The 24,037-nt window shown below is 50.5% G+C and overlaps 1 protein-coding gene across 4 annotated transcripts in view; it reads left to right on the top strand.

Moving 5' to 3' along the window:
* Positions 1 to 631: 631 nt before the first annotated feature.
* The window catches only part of KATNB1 (katanin regulatory subunit B1), a 29,775-nt gene continuing 6,369 nt past the window's right edge, over positions 632 to 24,037 (top strand). Inside the window, exons 1-6 of one of the 4 annotated variants that reach the window (XM_047791563.1) lie at positions 632 to 698; positions 1,799 to 2,091; positions 6,678 to 6,808; positions 10,018 to 10,135; positions 22,545 to 22,645; positions 22,982 to 23,023. In XM_047791563.1, the coding sequence (XP_047647519.1) occupies positions 2,052 to 2,091; positions 6,678 to 6,808; positions 10,018 to 10,135; positions 22,545 to 22,645; positions 22,982 to 23,023 (432 nt within the window). In that variant the 5' untranslated portion in view covers positions 632 to 698; positions 1,799 to 2,051. Of the gene's footprint in view, positions 763 to 976; positions 999 to 1,798; positions 2,092 to 6,677; positions 6,809 to 10,017; positions 10,136 to 22,544; positions 22,646 to 22,981; positions 23,024 to 24,037 lie in introns of those variants that run through there. The other 3 variants (XM_047791561.1, XM_047791562.1, XM_047791564.1) reach the window with 3 other exon arrangements.

A 24,037-nucleotide genomic window follows, 5' to 3' on the forward strand; every position in this document is an offset into this window, starting at 1 on the left:
CGGCGGCCGTAGGGACAGCCCTGCCCGGCTCCACGACTGACTCGGAGCCGGAATCAGACTCCGTTTCCCTCTAGGATTCCGGTGGGGGGTCCAAGCCGGCATCAGAGCCAGAGAAGAGTGAAAACCCTCAGACAACAGCAACACCGCCTCCCGAGCAAAGTGAAGCAGTAGGAACTACAGCAAAGTGATGACTGAGACCAGGTCCCCGCTTCGCCCCAACCCGAAATGAAAGGATCCCGGCTTCACGCCGCTCTCGATGTCTCCTTCCCATTGGCTATCCGGGAATTGGTTTTCCAATAATGCGGAAGTTGATTGGTCAATCTAGGGCGGTTGCTAAAGCGATTGGTGCAGCCGCCAATGGAAGGCGTCTCGAAGTTCGAGGAAGAGATGAACAGTGGAGGAAGGGGTAAGCCTGAGGCAGAGGCGGAACCAAGGAAACTGCAGCTCGCATTGGTTCACTGAGGCAGAGGGGCGGCTCCTGAACGCTCCTTCCTCGTGATTAGTCCAAGTCAGGAAAAGAGGGCGGGTACTTAGGGAAAGCGGCAGAAGCGCCTTTTCCTACTGGTCAAGTCTGGAGAGAGGCGGATCGCTCGCGGCTGCTGATTGGTGCGGGAGGTGAGGAAGGCGGGGCTCTGAGCCGGAGGTTTTGTTGTGAGGGTCGGTTGTCAAGCAGCAGCCAATCAGGCTAGGGGATGGAGGTAAGTAGGGGTCGCGCTTGGAGCAGAACCTCGGCCTCCGGACCCGCAGCTGCAGGTGGAGTGGGTGAGCGGATGAGAAAGCGAGGGGAAGATGAGCCCTGGACTAGGCCGAGTCAGGCGGGGCCAGACCAGGCTGCGGCGGAGAGGGCTCCGGGCGGAGGGAGGCTGGAGCCTGCTCCCCGCAAGCGAGAGGAGTGGGAGGATTAGGCGAGGCGGAGGGACCAGCCCCAGTTTCGGGAGGGGCGGGACCAGCGTGGAGGCCACAGACGACAACCGGGGAGGCCGGAAGCAGAGCCGGAGGTCTGCAGGAGGAGGGGTTATGAAGGGGAGAGTCAATGAATGGGGATACTGATAGCCGAGGGGAAAGGGTCTGGCGGGGCAGAGGCCAAAACAGGATGTGCTCGCGTGGGAGACACAGGCGGCAGTGAGGAGGAGTGAACGCTGGGGACCCCAGGAGAAAAGGGACAGGGAGGAGATGGTTCATGAAGAGGTTTGGAGGAAGGAGGTAGGAGGCTCCATGAGGTCGCCTTTTAGAGTTGAGGAGTCACACCGACTCATGCCCACCTGGAAGCCTCGTTCGCAGCACTGCCCTTGAGAAGTGCAGGCACCTGCAGTAGTTACCTTGACACAGATTAGATCCCATGGGCCCTCTTTGAGGGTCTCCCTAGAGAAGACTTCAGTACCTATCTCTAGGGTGCCTCGTGAGCCCCTAAACTTAGCCTGTGACTCCACCCCCTTCCCATACGTCAGATGAAACAGTGACTCCCAGAAATCTATGGGAACTGCAGACATGTGGTCTTCCCCGCCCCACTGCGGCTCCTGCACATTAGGCAGCCAGCCTCCTGGAACAGAGCCTCCACCATCATCTGGCCTCTGGGATAGACCTTTTTCCATGTGTTCCAAATCACCTTGCCTGAGGTGCCCTCCATCCAGATCCTCAAACACAATTTGCAGTCGGGCCTTGGCTTTGGTGGGTGTCTGTCTTTATCAAGTGCCCTTGGTGATCCAGGGAGCTGCAGCTCCAGTTTTCCAAACCTAGGGACCCCCTGAATTCCCATTGAGTGTTTGCTAACAAGCCATCACCTCTGTTTGTGTTCCAGCCTAGTGTTGAGCTGAAATGGCTCAAGCCTGATGTTCCATGAACCAGGATACCAACAGGCACGCACGGGCTGCTGCTGTGGATGCTTTAAAACCACAAGGTGGTACAGGCCTGGAAGACCAGACATTCCCTCTGCCTGGATGTGTGGAAACTCCCTGTCAACTTGACTGGCGGATCTGGGGGGGATCCACCCCCACCCACAAGGAAAGCAGTCTGTTTTGTGGGTGCAGCTTTGGGTGCCTGCAAGCTGAAGGATGGCCACCCCTGTGGTCACCAAGACGGCCTGGAAGCTGCGTGAGTGATGTTCTTGTTTTTTTTCTCCCCCCATCACCCTAGTATTACCCTATTAGCCGTTTGTTTCTGGGTGGCCTGAACCCCCAGCCTTGTCTCCTGTTCTTGACGCAGGGGAGACTCCCAGGCTTTGAAGTAAAATAGACCAAGATGCAAATCATGATTTTGGCACTTCTCAGCTGGGTGCTGTTGGCCGGGTGACCTCACCTCTCTGAGGCTCAGTTTCCTGTCTGTACAATGAGATAATCATACCTCCACTCTAGAGTGAGATTCAAGTGAGAAAATGAACATAAGGAAGCACTTAGCAGAATTTCCAGCTAGGCTGGCAGGCAGGATGGGGCAAGAAATCCTGAAAGGTGTTCTCAGTATCTTCTGACATCTCACAAGTCAGGCTCCCTGATCCTCTTGGGATGGGGGTGGAGATGAGAAGGTAGGCAGAGGGATGCCGATGATAGGCTCTCGAATGTACCTGAGCCCAGGAACCACCCACCCCCACTCCTCTATACTGACAGCTCTGAAGTCTTTCATCTTAGGACCTCTTTATACTCTTTTTTTTTTTTGTCTTTTTGCTATTTCTTGGGCCGCTCCCACGGCATATGGAGATTCCCAGGCTAGGGGTTCAATCGGAGCTGTAGCCACCGGCCTACGCCAGAGCCACAGCAACGTGGGATCCGAGCCACGTCTGCAGCCTACACCACAGCTCACGGCAATGCCGGATCGTTAATCCACTGAGCAAGGGCAGGGATTGAACCCACAACCTCATGGTTCCTAGTCAGATTCAGTAATCACTGCGCCACGACGGGAACTCCCTGCACCTCTTTATACTCTTAAAAATTATTGAGGACCGCAAAGAGTTTTTGTGTATAGGAGTTACATCTATCAATGTTTACCATGGTGGAAATAAAACTGAGACTTTTTTTGGCCACACCTGCAGCTGATGGAAGTTCCTGGGCCAGGGATCAAATCTGAGCCACAGCTGCAGCCTATGCCACAGCGGCAGCAATGCCAGATCCTTAACCTACTGCACCACAGTGAGAAATTCAATACGGAGACATTTTAAAGCACAAGGATGCACAAACGTGCCCCTAGTGATGATGCCATCACGTCATGTATCTTCAGGGAAACTCTGCTATGTTCTTGTGAGCAAATGAGAATGTAAAAATCAAGTTCCACCTTAGTTTTATGATCAAAGTTGTTTTGTTCTCTCAGATCCCCTGAAAGGCTCTTGAGGATCCCAGAATTCCCCAGATCGTATTTTGAGAACTGTAGCTCTGCATGTGGGTGCCTCTGCGGGCTGTACCCCACCTGTAATAACTGGATGGCATAGATCTGGTGTCCAGACAGGTCACCTTTTGCTGTAAGCTGCCCTTGGGCTGTTTTCAGAAGCCAGGACAAGGCTTCTCCACTTATTAACTCTGAGAACCTGGGCCTCGGCATCCTCATTTTAAATGACAAGAGGATTGGGCCATTTGCAAACTGTTCCTGAGCCCCTAGGGTCCTGGGAGAATCCTGTTACGGGCTGCCAAGGAGGGTGCACTTTGGACAGAGCAGCTTTGTATTTATTGGGGTTATGTGTCTATACCTTCAACAGCTGGTTTTTTCTGAGAAACCAGGAAAGAACCTGGCAGAGGGAGGGCAAAATAGCTAAGGTCTCTCTGCTGTGGGGCTCAGAGCCTGGGGAAAGCAATAGGCAGGAATGAGATAATCACACCCAGCCATTTCTCCTTTTCTGATTCTAAGCAGAAACAAATGCTTTGAATCAGTGAACTAGATGTGGGGGTGGGGCATGGGGAAGTGCTGTGCCTGAGCCTCCTGTGCAAAGGCCCTGAGGCAGGAAGCTTGGTGCGAGGGAAGGTCTCAAAGGAGGCCATGGGCAGCGACATAGCAGTGAGGAGAATGTGGTGCCCCATAGGCTGGCAAGGTCTTCAGGGATACATGTCCACAGGACCCTGGCCCTTCTGAGGCTTTGGCTTTATCTGAAAGGCAAGAGCAAGCCATCAAAGCATTCAAGTGGGAGGTGATGTGATCAGGCATATTGAGCATCTGCTGACAGTTTCATGTGCACAGCAGTTTCCACAGGTATAAATTGTCTGAAGAATCCAAGGCGGAATGACCCCTTGCTCCTTGTGACTCTAGAATCTGGGGAGGATCAGAAGGTGTCTGGCCAGCATGAGGCCCTGGTGAAGCCTAGTCTTTCACACTTTCCGTTTGAGCATCTGCCAGTGCTCAGTGTCTCTGGCCAGAATGCCATGTTCCCCCAGCAGTGGCTGGGATGTGGGGCCCAGCTTGTGCCACCTGAGCCCGGGCAGCTGGCGTGAGCCTGTGACACAGGGTAGAGCAGCAGCCGTCAGCCTGGCTTGCCAGTAGATGTGGTGAGGATTTTTTATTTGTTGGCATTTAAATTCAGTACCCGGCCCTGGCCGTTGGTGGGTATGGTCCTTCAGGCCAGAAGGGGTCAGTGCCCTGTGCCAAGGCCTCCTCTGCCTGGTGCCTGAGGTGTGCCCACCTCCGCCCTCCCTAGTCCTTCAAGGAGCTCCTTTCAGTCCCCTGGTCAGGCTGCTTGCAGGGAAGTGGTCTGAGCCCTTCTAGGAAAGGGCCCAGCCTCCAAATTCTGCTCGCCCTCAAGTTTGTGGTTCTTCCAGCTGGGTGCTGTCCCGGGAACCATCTGATCAGGCTGTAGAGTGAAGACAGGAACCTAATCACTCTCCTTCCCCACCGTCTCTCGGCGCCAGGCCTAGAGCGGCACCTGGGAAAATGTACATTATGGACGAATGGCTGTCCCCAGGGGTTAGAAGTCCTGAGGTGCAGAGCGGGGTGGCAGTGCTCCCAGGAGGCCCAGGGTGGTGCGGCCCAGCCAGAATTTTCCTTGGGAAGGGTGTGAGCTGGGGTGGGCAGGCAGTCACGCCTCTAGGCGGGTCATGCACAGAGGGCGGCGCGTGCGGGGAGCATCCAGAGAAGAGGAGGGGGCCCCTGGGGCCGGGCACACAGTGCTCAGGTGGAGGGTGGTTTGTGCTTTCTCTGGGCTGGGCAGCCAGTTTGGCCCAGCAGAAGCCCTTGAACAGACAAGTGTCCGCAGCCCGAGCCCCAGAGCACCTAGGCATCTGTGCCACCGTGTCCAGAGGACAGGGGGCTCTGTGGCTGAGGAGCAGACCAGAGAGAGACCCAGCTTTCTCGCCTCCAGGGGCGGGATCCCTGAGGCCCCAGGTCACATTTGGGCCTGCTGCCAGCTCTCATCCTGCAGGGGCTGGGTGCCTGGGGTGTCGTCAGTGGGGTTGAGCCTGGGGCCTGGTCCCCTGGGCAGTACTGACAGCCCCTGTGAGCCATCCCGCCCGACAAGCAGCCTTCCTGGTCCCTGCCTGCTAACCTCCCTGCAGTCTGAGGCCGGCGCCACAGAGACCCCAGGCTGGGTGGAGGCAGGAGGGGCCTCTGCAGGGCCACCCTCTCCCTTGGAGTCATCCCTCGGAGTCACCCAGTCTGGCCTCTCGGCTGCCTGCCTCGGGGCATCAGCGTGTTGGGGTTTTCCCTCGTCTCTGTGAGGAGACCTGTTTCTTCCCTCCATGTTCTCAGGAGGAGCTGCTCGGGCTGTGGCGAGGCCTGGGCTGCCTCTTGGTTCCTTGCCCGTGGTTTGTTCCCTTGGGGCCCTGGTGATGCCCTCTGAGACTTAGGTCTGCAGCCCCCTAGTCCAGGCCACGGGCCCTCGTGGCTGCCCGTGGTGACCTTGCCTCCCATTCTGTCTCGTTGGCCCTCATATCCAGGCCCCCCAGTCGGCTCCCTCCTGCTCCCCTCTCACAGCCCACCCCCCTGAGCCCAGTGCCCGCTCTATGGCCTCAGCCTGCCTAGCAGCCATGGGCACTCAGCCCCCTCACAGCAGCTCCCAGGCCCGTCCTCACTACACCCTCAGCAGCCTGGTGATCCAGGCACTATTATTATCCCCATTTACCCATCGAGGAGCTCAGTGCCTAGAGAGGGTGAGTGACTTGTTTAAGGCCACACAGCCTGCAGTAGCAGAGCTCAGACTAGAACCCGGTCCATAACTCTGAAGCTGTTCTGGCTGAGCTCACCTTGGACAGTTTGTCTGCAGTTGCCTGGTTCTGAAAGTGTGTCCCCCCAAGAGGAAACAGCGAGCAACAGCTGAGAGGCACTTTGGGGGCACATAGGTCAGTATTTTTTATTTTAATAATTGTTTTCATCTTTCTTTTCGTCTCAGAAAAAAATATAATGAACATATTGAACTTGTAATTATGTGGCTATTATTGCCTAAAAGGCAGAGCTAAGTAGAAAGAGCAAGTCATTTTAAAAAATTGAATGTGGTGACTAGTCAGCAGTAGTACCTGTTGATATGTGGAAACAAGGAAAAAAACCCTGAGGTTTAAGGGTGGGAGGAGAATGATGGAAACTGAGAAATAGTCATTTCTATCTCAGACCCCAGCCCCATCTTGTCCCACAGCTCATGAGGGGTGTCTGGCACCAAAGGAGAGCTGCAGGGACTTCGGATGCCAGGGCTGGTGGTGCCCAGCGGGAGGGCAGCCCTCCTCCATGTGGTCTGTCAGGCCTCTGACTGCCTTTTCCCTCTGCCCTTTCCTGTATAGAGGAGATCGTGGCCCACGCCAGCAATGTGTCCTCGCTGGTGCTGGGCAAAGCCTCAGGCCGGCTGCTGGCCACCGGCGGGGATGACTGCCGGGTCAACCTATGGTCTGTCAACAAGCCCAACTGCATCATGGTGAGGCTGGGCCCATGGGGCGGGACGGGGAGCTGTGGGCGGGGCGGGGCGGGGCGGGGCTTCGGGGCAGCTGTGGGCAGGGTTAGGGCTGGGAGTGGGCTGCTTTTCTGGCACCCAGCACCTCAGTCCCTCCCCCAGCCGTCTGCTTAGGAAAGCCCAGGACAGCGCGGCTGGCTGGGACAGTGGCTGGTCCTCAGAAATCGGGGGGTCACCTGGCCACAGGACAGAACTCTAGGGATCCTGTGTGAGAAAGCGAAAAGAAGCCCACAGGCCCAAGTTTGAGCCTCCCCTGCCCACTGGCCCATCCCCCGCGCTGTCAGATTCCTGTGGGGCTATTTGGATTCATTCCCCACCTCCTCCCACGGAAAAGGATTTGAAGGCCCCTGGTTGGAGCTGGTGAGAGAGCTGGTTCTTTCATAGCACTCTCCGCTGTTACACAACTGCACTCAACGCCCAGAACTGTTTTCCAAAATAGGAGAGCATAAGGAGGAAGAAATACAAAAATGAATTACATATGGGTTGATTATCCAAAGACTGTTACAGGTGGTACTTGGTCTGTGACCTTCTAGGTGCTGATACGGATAGGTGTGTGTTAATGAGTGTGTGGACTCGTGCCCTGTGTGTACATGTGCAAACACTCCTATGTGTACACACAAACATATTTGTACGTTTCTGTATTTCCAGAATCCTGTCTTACTCTTCTGTAACCTGTTTTTTTAAAATAACATCCTCATGGGCATTTTCCTGTGTCAACAAATAGCCTCTTGCTACATGATTTTTAACGGCTTCGCGGTGTCCCATTGTGGGGATGCTGGCTCCCAGCAGGGAGGTCACTGCCCGATTTTCTGCTCTGCTCAGAAGGGAACAGCCTCATCTCCCTAAATCTTTGATCAGGTCCGAGATCGTCACACTCAGTCTGTGGGTGTGCGCTTTTGAAAAAGCTTTCAAAACATATTGCTGAATGGCCCTCCAGAAATCAATCGACATTCCCACCCGAGGCCTAGAAGCCTGCCCTCTTGCCCCACAACCTTGCAGCACAGGGTATTATCATTCTTTCGACTCTTGGCCAAGTACAGATAAAGATAAGAGGGGCGGGAGGTGATATTTATTAGTAGAAACTTAATCAGCTCTGTGTCCTTGCGAGATCCAGCGGGCAGCTGAGATCCGACCCGAACCATGGCCAAGGTGAAGGGCAGAACAGCGATCAGGTTAAGAATAGAATCGAGGAGTTCCCGTCGTGGCGCAGTGGTTGACGAATCCGACTAGGAACCATGAGGTTGCGGGTTCGGTCCCTGCTCTTGCTCAGTGGGTTAACGATCCGGCGTTGCCATGAGCTGTGGTGTAGGTTGCAGACGCAGCTCGGATCCCGTGTTGCTGTGGCTCTGGCGTAGGCCGATGGCTACAGCTCCGATTCGACCCCTAGCCTGGGAACCTCCATATGCCGCGGGAGCGGCCCAAAAAAGACAAAAAAAAAAAAAGAATAGAATCGAAATTGTTTCACTTGATTTTTAGGGCTCAAATGTGGCATTTCCCCCCTCCCTCCCAGATGTCAAAGTAACGTACACTGGTTGAAAAAGAACCAACAGAGGTTGACACAAAATGCCCCTAAAGTCACCCCCCATGCTCTCGCCCCCAAAGGAGCCCAGTGAGCAGCATGGGGTCTGGCCTCTAGACTCAGCCGCTTACACCAGGTGGCACCCACAGGCCCCCAGTGGGCCTCATCCCCTGCCTGTCCCCTCACTCGCCTCAGAGCAGGCCTTTTGGTGCCTCAGCCTCACCAAGTTCTTTCTCGCCTCAGGTTTATGCACCTGTATGTGCATATGCACGTGTATTTTTGTGTGTTTTTCACGTATGCGTGAACTCATTTGGCTCAGCATCCAAATGATCCAGGATAAACTCCGTGACCCCCTGTCCCTACCTGGAGACAGCCATGATTCTCAACGCCTCTGGGTCCTTCCAGAATTGTCTTGTGCATTTGCAGGCGCATGCGTATGCCCTGTCCCCTCCTCCTTACTTTATGCAAATGCTGTCATACAGTATATTACTGTCCTGTGTCTTTCCTCACCTTAGAGTGTCACGGAGATTTGTCTTTGTCACATTCGGAGGGCGCCTCATTCACTTCAGTGGCCGAATGGTATCCGTTGCCCGGGTGGCCGTGGATGGCCGCAGGCTTAGCTCACCAGTTGCCTGTCGTGGGCATTTATATTGTGTCCAGTCTCTTGTCAGAAAGGTTCACCGCGGGGAATGACCTTGGGTCCGTGTTGTTTTGTGTGTGTTGAGTGTGCACAGCGTAAGCCTCCAGGGGCTGGTGTGCGGAAATGTGCCTTTCCAAAATGAGGATAGATTTTTGTCCAGTTGCCTTGTGTGGGGTCTGTACCCACTTATCCTCCTGCTGGTCATGCTGGGGAGTCAGACAAGAGGCTCGTAACTGTCTGCCCACTGGGCAGTTCTGCTGAGGAGCAGTTTTCCTCTAGGGTCCGCAGTCCCATGGGCACATGGCCTTAGCAGGTGCTGATGGGCTCACCCCTGTGCGTTGGGTGGCCAGCGCTGGAGGGGGACTGACAGACACTGGATTTCAGATTCCAGCCTCCTCTCCAGAAAGCTGGAAGTGCCAGCACCTCCCAGCCCTCCTCCCTGGGCTCAGCCCTGCCCTGCTCTGTCTGGTGTGAATTGGGTGGGAGTGTGCATGTTTTCCAGCAGGGTCACTCCCAGGGCCTCTGGCTTCCAGAGTCCCTGCCTGAGAACGTGGCTGTGTCCTCCAGTGGGGGCCGCCCCAGGGATCCAGGCGTTCCAGAGGGGCAGGACGTGTGCTGCTGCCCAGGCCTCGGGTGGGCCGGGGTCTCCCCTCCGGAGGGCGGGGCTGGGCAGGGAGTGGAGGTGGGAGCCCAGCCCAGTCCAGTGGGCGATGGTTGGACTTGGGACCAAAGGATCAGCTGCTCCTCTGCAAGGGCCCAGGGCCACTTCTGCAGGTGCCGGTCCTGGCTGGAGCACAGTGGGTGGGCAGTGGGTAGAGCATGACTGGGGTCTGGCCCACTTTTAGTCCCAGCGGCCAAGAGGCTGAGGGAGACAGCCGCTCAGCCCATCAGCTGGGGGAGGCTCCGGGGAGCACAGCCCCCCCTGCTTGACAGGCTCCCAGGGACCCAGGGTTCAGGGCAGCAGCTGGGGGCCTGTCCACGCAGAGTGCTGAAGCTGCCACCCTCTCTCCACAGAGCCTGACGGGTCACACGTCCCCAGTGGAGAGCGTCCGTCTCAACACCCCCGAGGAGCTCATTGTGGCCGGCTCTCAGTCGGGCTCCATCCGTGTCTGGGACCTGGAAGCTGCCAAAAGTAGGTGTCCGCGCTCGCCTTCCCCACACGCAGGCCTGCGGCAGCGCTTGTCCCCGGCTCTCCTGTCCATCCGCTTCCTTCCTGTCCTGACCAGATCGGGTGCTTCTCTCCTGGGGCACTGACCCCGCCCCACCCCGTCCCCATTAACCTGGCAACAGTAACGTGCGTTGCTGTCTGGATGCTGGCACCGAGGGGGCGTCCAGTAGGTGTCTGAGTGATGGACACTCTGGGTGGTGAGCCTCTCTGGATTCAGAACTGGGAAGGACAGCGAGTGCCGCTGGGGACCGTGCAGGACATAGAAACATGTGAGGTGGCTGTGCAGTGAGCTGGGGCCGTGTGCCCTGACCCCGGGGGTCCCCTCTCAGAACAACATGGTTATGCTGCAGCTTCTTCCTTTTCTTTTTTCTTTTTTTTTTCTTTTTGGGGAAGTTCTCAAGCCAGGCATCAGTTATGCTGCACAGCAGTGACAACACTGGATCCTTAACCGCGAGACCACCAGGGAACTCCACTTTCTTTTCTTTTTAAAAACACTTTATAGGGGTTCCTGCTGTGGTGCAGTGAGTTAGGAATCTGACTGCAGTGGCTCAGGTCTCCATGAAGGCACGGTGGTTTAAAGGACCCCTGGTCCAGGAACTTCCGTGTTCCATGGGTGTGGCCATTTAAAAAAAAGAAAAAATAAATAAGAAATAAAAACGCTTTATGCAATAGCTGTGCCTTCCTCCTGCAGAAGAATTGAGCTGTCTCTGAGCTTCCCCTAACTCTGTCGCTCACGACATTTCCTCTCCATCCTCCCTGAATCACCTTTTATTTATTTTAAATTTTTTTCTTTATAGTCGATTTACAATGTCCTGTCAATTTCTGCTGTATAGCAAAGTGACCCAGTCATATATATATACACATTCTTTTCCCCATATTATCTTCCATTATGTTCTGTCACAAGTGATTGGATGTAGTTCCCTGTGTTATGCAGCAGGACCTCATCAACTATCCATTCTCAGTGGAATAGTTTGCATCTGCTAATCCCAACTCCCTGTCCATCCCACTTCCTGCCTCTCCCCTTGGGGAACCACAAGTCTGCTTTCCATGTCTGTGAGTCTGTTTCTGTTCTATAGATAGGTTCATCTGTGCCATATTTTAGATTCTGCATATCAGTGATATCATATGGTATTTGTCTTTCTCTTTCTGACTTACGTTGCTTAGAATGTGAATCTCTAGCTGCATTCATGTTGCTGCAAGTGGCGTTAATTCATTCTTTTTTATGGCTGAGTAGTATTCCATTGTGTACATGTGTCACATCTTAATCCATTTATCTGTCAGTGGACATTTAGGTTGTTTCCATGTCTTGGTGATTGTGAATAGTGCTGTCGTGAACGTAAGGCTGCATGTGTCTTTTCGAATAACAGTTATGTCCAGATATATGTCCAGAAGTGGGATTGCTGGATCATGTGGTAGGTTTTTTTTTTTTTTTGTCTTTTTGCCATTTCTTGGGCCGCTTCCGCGGCATATGGAGGTTCCCAGGCTAGGGGTTGAATCAGAGCCACAGCCCCTGGCCTACGCCAGAGCCACAGCAACGCAGGATCCGAGCCGAGCCGTGTCTGTGACCTACACCACAGCTCACGGCAACACCGGATCGTTAACGCACTGAGCAAGGGCAGGGATCAAACCTGCAACCTCATGGTTCCTAGTCGGCTTTGTTATCCACTGCGCCATGACGGGAACTCCAATGTGGTAGTTTTATATTTAGTTTTCTGAGGAGTTTCCATACTGTTTTCCATAATGGTTGTACCAATGTACACTCCTACCACCAGTTTAGGAGGGTTCCCTTTTCTCCACACTGTCTCCAGCATTTATTTGTAGACGTACTAATGATAGCCATTCTGACTGGTGTGAGGTGGTACCTCATTGTGGTTTTGATTTGCATTTCCCTAATAATTAGTAGTAGCATTTTTTCAGTGTGCCTCTTGACCATCTGTATGTCGTCTTTGGAGAAATGCCTATTCAGGCCTTCTGTCCATTTTTTTTTTTTTTTGTCTTTTTGCTATTTCTTGGGCCGCTCCCGCAGCATATGGAGGTTCCCAGGCCAGGGGTTGAATCGGAGCTGTAGCCACCGGCCTACGCCAGAGCCACAGCAACGTGGGATCCGAGCCGCGTCTGCAACCTACACCACAGCTCACGGCAACGCCGGATCGTTAACCCACTGAGCAAGGGCGGGGACCGAACCCGAAACCTCATGGTTCCTAGTCGGATTCGTTAACCACTGCGCCACGACGGGAACTCCTTCTGTCCATTTTTTGATTGAGTTGTTTGTTTTTCTTTGCTTGTATATTTTGGAGATTAAGCCCTTGTCTGTTTTTTTTTTGTTTTTTTTTTTTTTTTTGCTTTCTAGGGCCACACCTGCTGCATATGGAAGTTCCCAGTTAGGGGTTGAATCAGAGCTTTGGCTTCCAGCCTATGCCACAGCCACAGCAACCACTGAGCAAGGCCAGGGATTGAACCCTCATCCTAATGGATACTGGTCAGATTCGTTACCACTGTGCCACAACGGGAACTCCCAAGCCGTTGTCTGTTGGATCTCTTGCAACTATTTTCTGCCATTCTGCAGGGTTTTTTTTTTTTTTTTTTTGGGCTTTTTAGGGCTGCATGCTCGGCATATGGAGGTTCCCAGGTTAGGGGTCCATTTGGAGCTGTTGCTGCCAGCCACAGCCACGCCAGATCTGAGCTGCGTCTGCAACCTACACCACAGCTCATGGCAATGCTGGATCCTTAACCCACTGAGCAAGGCCAGAGATCGAACCTGCATCCTCATGGATGCTAGTTAGATTCATTTCTGCTGAGCCACGATGGGAACTCCATCTTTTTGGGTTTTTTTTTTTTAATGGTTTCCTTTGCTGTGCAAAAGCTTGTAAGTTTGATTAGGTCCCATTGGTTTATTTTTGTCCAAATCACCTTTTAAATATTCAGGGTTTTTATTATCAGGACCACACTGATATTTTTCAGAGTGGATTGTATGTATTTCTTTTCTTTTTATAACTTTGTTTTCCTGGAATTAATAGTAGTTCTGTCTTTTTCACATCTGCATGTTTTCTGTGTCTCTTTTCCTAATCCATCCCCAAATTCTCTGCCAGAAGAGTAAGCCTCATCCTTTGGTTCCCCCAAACCCATGCCATCATTGAGGTGTCTCTTCTCAGAGCCTCTGTCACCCAGGTCCTAGTGACCTGGGAGCTCCCAGGCCTGCAGCCTAGCTGTCATCCTGGGCCCCTTGTCTCCTCCCCCGGGAACTCTGCTGCGTCAGACCCCCATGTGTCACTTTCCTTGTCCCCCCCTTTTTAAAAATTCACTGAGGAGTTCCCGTCGTGGCGCAGTGGTTAACGAATCCGACTAGGAACCATGAGGTTGCGGGTTCGGTCCCCGCCCTTGCTCAGTGGGTTAACAATCCGGCGTTGCCGTGAGCTGTGGTGTAGGTTGCAGACGCGGCTCGGATCCCACGTTGCTGTGGCTCTGGCGTAGGCCGGTGGCTGCAACTCCGATTCGACCCCTAGCCTGGGAACCTCCATATGCTGCAGGAGCGGCCCAAGAAATAGCAACAACAACAACAACAAAATAAAAAATAATAAAAATAAAAATATAAAAAAAAATTCACTGAATTTTATTATAGTTGTACAACCATCATAACAACCTAATTTTACAATATTTCTATCCCAACCCCCAGCCCATCCCTCCCACCGCAACATGTTCCCTTTGGAAACCATACGTTTTTCAAAGTTTGAGTCAGTTTCTGTTCTGCAAATAAGTTCATTGTAAACTTTTTTTAGATTCCATATATAAGTGATAGCATATGACGATTGTGTCTCACTGTCTGACTAACTTCACTTAGCATATTTTCTAGGTCCATCCATGTTCCTGCAAATGCCATTATTTCATTCCTTTTTATGGCTTAGTAATATTCTCTTGTCTATATGTACCACATTGTCTTTATCCATTCCTCTGTTGATGTACATTTAGGTTGCTTCCCTGTCTTGGCTATGGTATATAGTGCTGCAGTGAACATTGGGGTACCTGTATCTTTTTGAGCCCTGGTTTTCCCCGGGTAGATGTCGAGGAGTGGGATTGCTGAATCAAATGGTAATTCTGTGTTTAGTTTTTTGAGGAATCTCCATACTCTTTTCCATAGTGGTTGTACCAATTTACATTCACCCCAATAGTGTAAGAGGCTTCCCTTTTCTCCACACCCTCTCTAGCATTTATTGTTTGTAGACTTGTTGACAGTGGCCATTCTGGCTGGTGTAAGGCGGTACCTCGTAGTAGTTTTGATTTGCATTTCTCTAATAGGTAGTGATATTGAACATCTTTTCATTTGCTTTTTGACCATCTCTGTGTCTTTGGAGGTTTCTGTTGAGATCTTCTGCCCGTTTTTTGATGGGGTTGTTTGGTTTTTTTGGTATTGAGGGGTTTATATACTTTGGAGATTAATCCCTTGTCAGTCATTTCATTTGTAAATATTTTCTCCTGCTCTATGGGTTGTCTTTTCATTTTGTTTAGGCTTTGCTTTGCTGTGCAAAAACTTTTTAAGTTTAATTAGGTCCCATTTGTTTATTTATTTATTTTTTTGGTTTGTTTTTATTGTCATTACTATAGGAGGTGGATCCGAGAAGATATTACTGTGGTTTATATCATAGAGTGTCAGCCTGTTTTCCTTTAAGAGTTTTGATAGTACTCAGTCTTATATTTAGGTCCATTTTGAGTTTATTTTTGTGTATGGTGTTGGGAAGTATTGTAATTTCATTCTTTGACATGTAGCTGCCTAGTTTTCCCAGCCCTACTTACTGAAGGAACTGTCTTTTCTCCATTGTGTATTCCTTGCTCCTTTGACATAGATTAGTTGACCATAGGTATGTGGGTTTAATTCTAGGCTTTTCGTTGTGTTCCCCTGATCTATATTTCTGTTTTGTGTCAGTACCATACTGTTCTGATGACTGAAACTTGGTAGTATAGTCTGAAGTCAGGGAACCTGATTCCTCCAGCTCCATTTTTCTTTCTCAGGATGGCTTTGACTATTCTGGGTTTTTTGTGCTTCTAAACTTTAAAATAGTTTGTTCTAGTTCTGTGAAAAATGCCTTTAGTAATTCCATAGGGATTGCATTGAATCTGTAGATTGCCTTGGGTAGTATAGTCATTTTGACGTTATTGATTCTTCCAGTCCAAGAGGATGGTGTATATTTCCATCTGTTTATGTCATCTTTGATTTCTTTCATCAGCGTCATAGTTTTCAGAGTACAGGTCTTTTGTCTCTTTAGGTAGGTTTATTCCTAGTTCATTTATTTATTTATTTTTGGATGTGATGGTAAATGGGATTGTTTCCCTAATTTCTTTCTGATCTTTCATTGTTAGTATATGAAAATGCAGTTGATTTCTGTGTATTAATTTTGTATCCTGCAGCTTTAACAAATTCATCTATGAGCTCTAACAGTTTTCTAGTAGCGTCTTTAGAATTTTCTAGGTATATAGTGTCGTGTCATCTACAAACAGTGATAGTTTTACTTCTTCCTTTCCAATTTGCATTCCTTTTCTTCCTTTTTCTTCTCTTTTTGCTGGGGCTAGAACTTCCAAAGCTATGTTAAATAGTAGTGGGAAGAGTGTTCCTGATCTTAGTGGGAATTCTTTCAGCTTTTTTTAGCTGAGGATGATGTTAGCTGTGGGTTTGTCATATATGGCCTTTATTATGTTGAGATAGTTTCCCTTAATGCCCACTTTGTAGAGTGTTTTTATCAGAAATGGGTGTTGGGAGTTCCTGTTGTGGCTCAGCAGGAACAAATCTGACCAGCATCTATGAGGATGAAGGTTCGATCCCTGGCCTAACTCAGTGGGTTAAGGATCTGGCGTTGCCCTGAGCTGTGGTATAGGTCACAGACACAGCTCGGATCCTGCATTGCTGTGGCTGTGTCATAGGCAGCTATAGTTCCTATTTGACCTCTAGCCTGGGAACCTCCAGGTGCCTCGGGTGCAGCCCTAAAAAGACAAGAAAGAAAGAAAAGAAAAAAGAAATGGGTGTTGGATTTTGTCAAAAGCTTTTTCTGCATCTATTGGGGGGATCATGTAGTTTTTATTTTCCAGGTTGTTAATGAGGTATATCACACTGATCGATTTGCAGATATTGAAAAATCCTTGCATCCCTGGGATAAACCCATTTGATCAGGGTGTAAGATCCTTTTAATGTATTGCTGGATTCAGTTTGCTAGTATTTTGTTGAGGATTTTTGCATCCATGTTCATCAGTGATACTGGCCTGTAATTTTCTTTTTTTTGTGTGGTATCTTTCTCTGGTTTTGGTAGCAGGCTGATGGTGGCTTCACAGAATGAGTTTGGGAGTTCCTTCATCTGCAACTTTTTGGAATAGTTTCAGAAGGATAGGTGTTAACTCTTCTATAAATATTTGATAGACTTCGCCTGTGAAGCCATCTGGTCTAGGATTTTGTTTGTTGGAAGTTGTTAAGTCATAGTTTCAATTTCAGTACTTGTGATTGGTCCGTTAATCTTTTCTATTTCTTCTTGGATTAGTCTTTGAAGATTGTATTTTTCTAAGAATTTGTCTATTTCTTCTAGGTTGTCCATTTTATTGGCATATAGTTGCTTGTAGTAATCTCTTAGGATCCTTTGTATTTCTGTGATGTCTGTTGTAACTTCTTTTTCATTTCTAATTTTATTGATTTGAGTTCTCTCTCTTATTTTCTTGATGAGTCTGCCTAAGAGTTTATCAATTTTGTTGATCTTTTCAAAGAACCAGCATTTAGTTCATTGATCTTTTTATGTTTTTCTTCATTTCTATTTCATTTATTTCTGCTCTGATCTTTGCGATTTCAGTCCTTCTGCTAACTTTAGGTTTTGTCTGTTCTTTCCCTAGTTGCTTTAGGTATAAAATTAGGTTGTTTATTTGAGATTTTTCTTGTTTCCAGAGGTAGGCTTGTATTGCTATAAACCTCCCTCTTAGAACTGCTTTTGCTGCATCCCATGGGTTTTGGATTGTTGTATCTTTGTTGTCAGTATGCTTCTAGGTATATTTTAATTTCTTCCTTGATTTTTTCAGTGATCCATTGGTTGTTTAATGGCATGTTGTTTAATCTCCAAGTGTTTGTGTTTTTTGCAGTTTTTTTCTTGTCAATTTCTAGTCTTATAGCATTGTGGTCAGAAAAGATACTTGATATGATTTCAGTTTTCTTAAATTTACCGAGGCTTGATTTGTGGCCCAGAATGTGATCCATCCTAGAGAATGTTCTGTGAGCCCTTGAGAAGAATGTGTATTCAGCTGCTTTTGGATGGAATATTCTATAAATATCTATTAAGTCCATCTGGTCTAATGCATCATTTAAGGCCCATGTTTCCTTGTTGATTTTCTGTCTGGATGATCTGTCCATTGCTGTAAGTGGGGTGTTAAAGTCCCCGGCCTCTGTTGATGTCTCCTTTTAAGGCTATTAGCAGTTGCCTTTCATATTGAGGTGATCCTATGTTGGGTGCATATATAGTTACAATTGTTACATCTTCTTGTTGGATTGAACCTTTGATCATCATGTAATGTCCTCCTTTGTCTCTTAACACATTCTTTAAGGTCTGTTTTGTCTGATAAGAGTATTGGTACTCCAGCTTTCTTTTGATTTCTTTGTATGGAATATTTTCTTCCCTCCTCTCATTCTCAGTTTGTATGTGTCCCAACAAACAAAAGTGGGTCTCTTGAAGACGGCATGTATATGGGTTCTGGGTTTTGAATCCATTCAGCCAGTCTGTGTCTTTTGGTTGGGGCATTGAGTCCATTTATATTTAAGGTAATTATTGATATGGGTGTTTTTATTGCCGTTTTGCTCATTGTTTTTGATTTGTTTTTGTTGGTCTTTTTTCTTGCCGCCTTTTCTTGTTCTCTTCTCTTGTGGTTTGAGGACCCTCTTTAGTGTTGTATTTGAATTGCTTTTTCTTATTTGCGTGTGTAAAACTGTTGTAGATTTTTGGTTTGCAGTTACCATGAAGTTTTGATTTAGAAGTGTGTGTGTGGGAGTTCCTGTCGTAGCGCAGTGGTTAACAAATCCGACTAGGAACCATGAGGTTGCGGGTTCGGTCCCTGCCCTTGCTCAGTGGGTTAACGATCCGGCGTTGCCGTGAGCTGTGGTGTAGGTTGCAGACGTGGCTCGGATCCCGCGTTGCTGTGGCTCTGGCGTAGGCCGGTGGCCACAGCTCCGATTAGACCCCTAGCCTGGGAACCTCCATATGCCACGGGATCGGCCCAAAGAAATAGCAAAAAGACAAAAAAAAAAGAAGAAGTGTGTGTCTAAGTGTACAAGTGCTTTAAGTTGTTGGTCTCTTAATGGCAAGTGCATCTCCAGTATCCTGCCTTTGTGCTTTCCTCACGATTTCTGGTTTGGGGAGCATATTTGTGTGTGCATGATCTGGTGAGCCTTGTTATTTGTAATATTTTTGTTTCTAGTTGTGGCCTTTTTTTTTTTTTCCTACCTAGAGACGTTCCTTTAGTATTTGTCATTAAGCTGGTTTAGTGGTGGTGAATTTTCTCCATTTTTGCTTGTCTGTAAAGCTTTTGAGTTCTCCTTCAATCTGCCCCTTCTCTTCTTCTCCTTGCTATGTAGAGTAATCTTGGTTGGAGTTTCCGTCTTTTGGTTTCCGCCTTTTGATGGGACACACTCTTTCATTGCTTACTGTGAAAGGGCGTGCAGCAGGCACAGTTTTAGAGACCTTCCGTGGCTGAGGATGACTTTATTCTTACCGCCGCCCCCACTCCTTTTTTCATTGAGAGTTTGAGTGTAGAGTTCTAGGTTGGGACTGCTTTTTCCTCTGAATCTTGAAGGTACAGCTCCATTGTGTTTTAGGTTCTAGGGTTGCCGTTGGGAGGTGAGGGTGAGGGCTGTCTCATCCTGGATCCCTCTCGTGGGACCTGCTTCTTTCCTCCTTCTGCCCCCCTCTCGCTCTGTGCAGGCTTGTGGGATCTTGGCCCCGAGTCCTCAGGTTTCACAGCAATGGGCCTTGGAGGGTCTCTTTTCTTCCCTATGCTGGATCCTCGCTGGGATCTTTGTCTCTGAAGTCAATCAAGCTGTCAGGTCTGGGCTGTGTGGGGTGTCCCTCCTTCCCCAGAGTGGGGCTGTCTCTCAGCCTCACTGGCTTTTGCCACATGGCAGTGTGGATGCAGTCTCACCAACTCTACAGATTTTTCAAGAGAAGCTGGAAATCTGGACACTTATATAGAATCCACCCATTTCGGAAAGTGGACAGCTAATTCAACATATTTTTCAGAACACTGTAGGCTGACACTCAGAGGACCAAGTGAAACCTGTTTGCTCACTGCTCCTTGCCAGCCTCTAGTCTGGACCATCCAGCATGCCAGGCAGGAGGCTGTCCGCTACCTGAAAGACAGGAGAGGAACGGTGGCAAGGGTTTTGGCGAGGCTGCCTTTTCCAGAAGAAATGCTCCTCTTCCCTTGGCCAAGACTTAAAGGTCCTTCTGGGCCTCTCCTCCGATGCTTGCTCTCCCTCTGCTGCAGAATGGCGGCCATTGGCCACACATGCCCAGAGGCCAGGTTTATCCTGCTCTTGTGCAGGTGGGCCTCAAGAAAGGACCTCACCTGAGCCTCTTGGGTGATGCTTGTCCACCCAGTGACATTCTGTTCAAGAAACACAGAGCCCAGAACCTCTGAGACTATAAACAGAGGTTGCATGCTTAGCATCTTAGCCCTCTGTCCCACTGCCTGGCCAGACACGGGATCTGTGGCGTGCTTTGCAGGGGCATCGCAGGATGGACCTGAGGGGCCAGGGAGGAGCAAGCCCAGGCTGGCTGGGCTCCAGCTGAGGAAGCAGAAGGGCTCAGGGAGAAGGTGGTTCGCTTCTGGGAAGCTTCTCCCTGGACCCGATCCCCTGGGAGGGCACTGGCCACTGAGGAGCAAGGAAGAAGCCAAAGGCTGTGATTTCGCAGCCATGACTTTCATGCTTGAGGGAAACATGATGAATTCCTTGAGGCGGGCAAAGAATGGAAATGGAAGCCCCCTGGAATTCCTGAGCCGTGGACTCCCTGGGCTAGCTGCTCTCCAAGGAGCCTGTCACACAGCCCAGACCCCACTCCCAGAGAACCTGACTCAGTTGTGGACTGGGCGCAGAATCTGGCTTTCATAAGCTTCCAGGCAGTTCTGATGAAAAGCCAGGTTGGCAGTGTCTCCTTATCTGACAGGTGGGCAAACTGAGGCCCAAGGAGAGCTCTGAGCCTGGTAAAGACTCCGTGGCTGGGGGTGGCAGAACGTGGGACTCAGTCCTGGTGTCAAGCCTCCCATCCAGGAGTTCCCGTTGTGGCTCAGTGGTAATGAACCCAACTAGGATCCATGAGGATGCGGGTTCAATCCGTGGCCTCGCTCAGTGGGTTAAGAGTCCGGTGTTGCCGTGAGCTGTGGTGCAGGTCGCAGGCGTGGCTTGGATCCTGTGTTTCTGTGCCTGTGGCATAGGCCAGAAGCTGTAGCTCCGATTCGACCCCTAGTCTGGGAACCTCCATATGCCATGGGTGTGGCTCTAAAAAGCAAAAAAAAAAAAAAAAAAAAGACTCCAATCCCAGTGCCATCCACTCTGTCTTTTGGGAGGTTCAACAATGGATGAGAAGCTTGCCCTCTGCATCCTTGGCAGGAAGAGCTAAGATCTCAGGTCCACCTCCACCCCCTCCTACCACAGCATGAGTGGAAATGACATGGAAGCAAGTTGGCATCCCATGCGCAGAAGGGCCGCCTCATAGTCACACCAGCTGCCCATTGCTGGAAGGTTGGAAGGGTCAGCTGCAGTGCTAGGAGGGCTTAGAGGTTCCTGTGTAGGGCAGCCAGCCGCTGGAGGTCCCTCCACTCTGTAGCTCCCAGATCCTGTGACCAGGTTTGGCCTTGGGAGGCCTGCCGAGAACCCTCCTGGGACAGAAGAGCCAGGGCAGAAATCACGCCAGAAGAATGTGGTCCTGCCTGCTTTCTACCGCGCAGCCAGAGGGCGAGGGTGGGTCAGCCCAGGATCCCACAGGAGGGTAGCCTGTGCTTTCCAAAGCTGGCCCACGCAGGGGTGGGACCAGCCACATCCTCTCAGGGTGGGGTGAAACTTTGGAAATCTGGCTGAGGGATGCAAAGCAGGTGGGCTGGCAGGGGCAGTGTGAACTGAAGCCGGAGTACCTTCCAGGGCCTGGGCTAGGCAGCATGCGGCCAGAGCCCCCTTCGCCAGCAAGGCAGTGCTGAGCCCCTGATGGCATGTGACAACTCCAGGGAGTAGTGAGGGCAGCCGCCTAGATTCTGGTGCAGTTGAATCTTGTCCTTAAAGCATTATGTCTGGAGTCTGCTTGAATACCTTTTCCAACAGAGAGCTCACTACCTCACAAGGCAGCCTGTTTTACCCTGGCTCAAACCTAAGGATGGCTAGACCGCCTCACCCCTTGGCCCCAGCATTCCTGGGATGATCAGTTTCTTTTGAAGAGTGGAATTATAAATCTTTTTTAAAAGCAAGACACATGGAGTTCCCGTCGTGGCGCAGTGGTTAACGAATCCGACTAGGAACCATGAGGTTGCGGGTTCGGTCCCTGCCCTTGCTCAGTGGGTTAACGATCCGGCGTTGCCGTGAGCTGTGGTGTAGGTTGCAGACGCGGCTCGGATCCCGCGTTGCTGTGGCTCTGGCGTAGGCCGGTGGCTACAGCTCTGATTCAACCCCTAGCCTGGGAACCTCCATATGCCGCGGGAGCGGCCCAAGAAATAGCAACAACAACAACAACAACAACAACAAAATAAAAGCAAGACACATGAGTCCAGAGAAGAGAGGCGAATTTGAGTGGTACCAGAGAATACTCTAAGACAGAAACTGTGAAGTTTGCCTGCAGCCTCCCTCATCCTCCTCCACTCACTGACATCTTACTCAAATACCACCTCTTCCAAAAAGGCCTCCTGGATTTCTCTTTTTAAGCCGCATCTCCCCTGGCTTGGACCTCTCCTGCCTCCCTCTCCTTTGCACCATCTCGAGTGTGGGATGCCTGGCAGACCATAAGCTGCATGTCCATGTTCAAAGGGCCCAAACCGAGTGTAGTGGTTACACTGCCCTGCTGACTTTGGAGCTCCGCTCTCATGAGAGCATCCTGGGTCAAGTCCAAAGGGTCAAGTCCAGAGGCCTAAACTGCGAGGAGTTTGTGGGGAGTTTTCTGGGAGCTTAAGTAGCAGCAGAAATGGCTGTCATCTCTCAGGAGAAAAATAGGGAAATGAGTTGTTAGGGTGGAAGGACTCTGGTTGATTTCGCTCACTATTGGTAAAATCCGGGTCACTTGTGTTTTTCGGTGCAACGAGCACGAGAGCAGGCACAGCCGCCCTTCTCCGCCAGCGCCCTGTTTGCCTCTCACGCCATTGTCTCCGCTCTCCTCCCTGCTAGTCCTGCGCACCCTCATGGGACACAAAGCCAACATCTGCAGCCTGGATTTCCACCCCTACGGCGAGTTCGTGGCCTCAGGTTCCCAGGACACGAACATCAAGGTGAGACATGACTCCATGCCCTGGCTGCCCCGCCGGGCCGGCAGCGGGACGGGGACCGTGTGTCCTGCCCGAGGGGGTGGGCTTTGGCTCTGCAGCGGCGGCATCCATGCCCTCCTGGGGTGAGGGATGTGGAAGCGTGTGCCAGACGTCTCTGCTCGGGATGCCCTGCTTCAGTGAACGGTTTCCAGAGCCCTGTCACTTGGGGGAATAATGACCTGGAGGTGCCCTGAGCTGCCTTCGGACCCAGGCCCCAGCACGGAGCTTGGCTAGGCATCGCCAGCCCAGCCTTGGCGGGGACCCGTTCTGACTCCGCCCCCTCTGCCCCTACCCCCGCAGCTCTGGGACATCAGAAGGAAAGGCTGTGTCTTCCGCTACCGGGTAAGCACCCTCTGTCAGGCACTCCCCAAGCACCTTGCAGGCGTGGAGCCTGGGCTGGAGGGGCCTGCTGTTCAGCGTGGGTGAGGACGTGCATCTGGAGCAGAGCAGGAGGGCAGAGCTGAGTTTCCCCATCTCTGCTCCACCGTTTGCAGGCTGGGAGCAGGTGTCCTTAAGTGAAGGGGGTTCCTGTTTGTGAGTTTGGAGGCATTGAGTTTAATGAGTTTTGGAGGTTTTTAGACCCTTTCACATTTAGAGGAGGCATTTAACTCTCCCAAAAAGACACATTGCTTCCCAAACTCTTAAGACCACACAGTCTTTTTTTTTTTATAGCTGATTTACAGTGTTCTGTCAGTATCTGCTGTACAGCCAAGTGACCCAGTTATACGCTCTTTTTCTCACATTATCCTCCATCGTGTTCCATCACAAGTGATGAGATATATTTCCCTGTGCTGTACAGCAGAATCTCATTGCTTATCCACTCCCAACGCTATAGTTGGCATCTACTAACCCTAAACTCCCAGTCCATCCCACTCCCTCCCCTTGGCAACCACAAGTCTGTTGTCCATGTCCACAGGTTTCTTTTCTGTGGAGAGGTTCATTTGTACCATGTATTCGATTCCAGATAGAAGTGATATCATAGAGTATTTGTCTTTCTCTTTCTGACTTATTTCACTCAGTATGAGAGTCTCTAATTCCATCCGTGTTGCTGCAATAGCATTTATTTTGTTCTGTTTTATGGCTGAGTAATATTTCATTATATATACATACTGCATCTTCTTAATCATTTTATCTGTCAGTGGACATTTAGGTTGTTTCCATGTCTTAGCTGTTGTGAGTAGTGCTGCAGTGAACATAGGGTGCATGTATCTTTTTTGTTTGTTTTTGCTTTTTAGGGCCCCATATGTGGCATAGGGAAGTTCCCAGGCTAGGGGTTGAATCAGAGCCGCAGCATCCAGGCTACAGCACAGCCACAGCAACGCAGGATCCAAGCTGCGTCTGTGACCTACACCACAG

The sequence above is a fragment of the Phacochoerus africanus genome, chromosome 8 (genome assembly GCF_016906955.1).
Source record: "Phacochoerus africanus isolate WHEZ1 chromosome 8, ROS_Pafr_v1, whole genome shotgun sequence".
NCBI classification, from domain to species: Eukaryota; Metazoa; Chordata; class Mammalia; order Artiodactyla; family Suidae; genus Phacochoerus; species Phacochoerus africanus.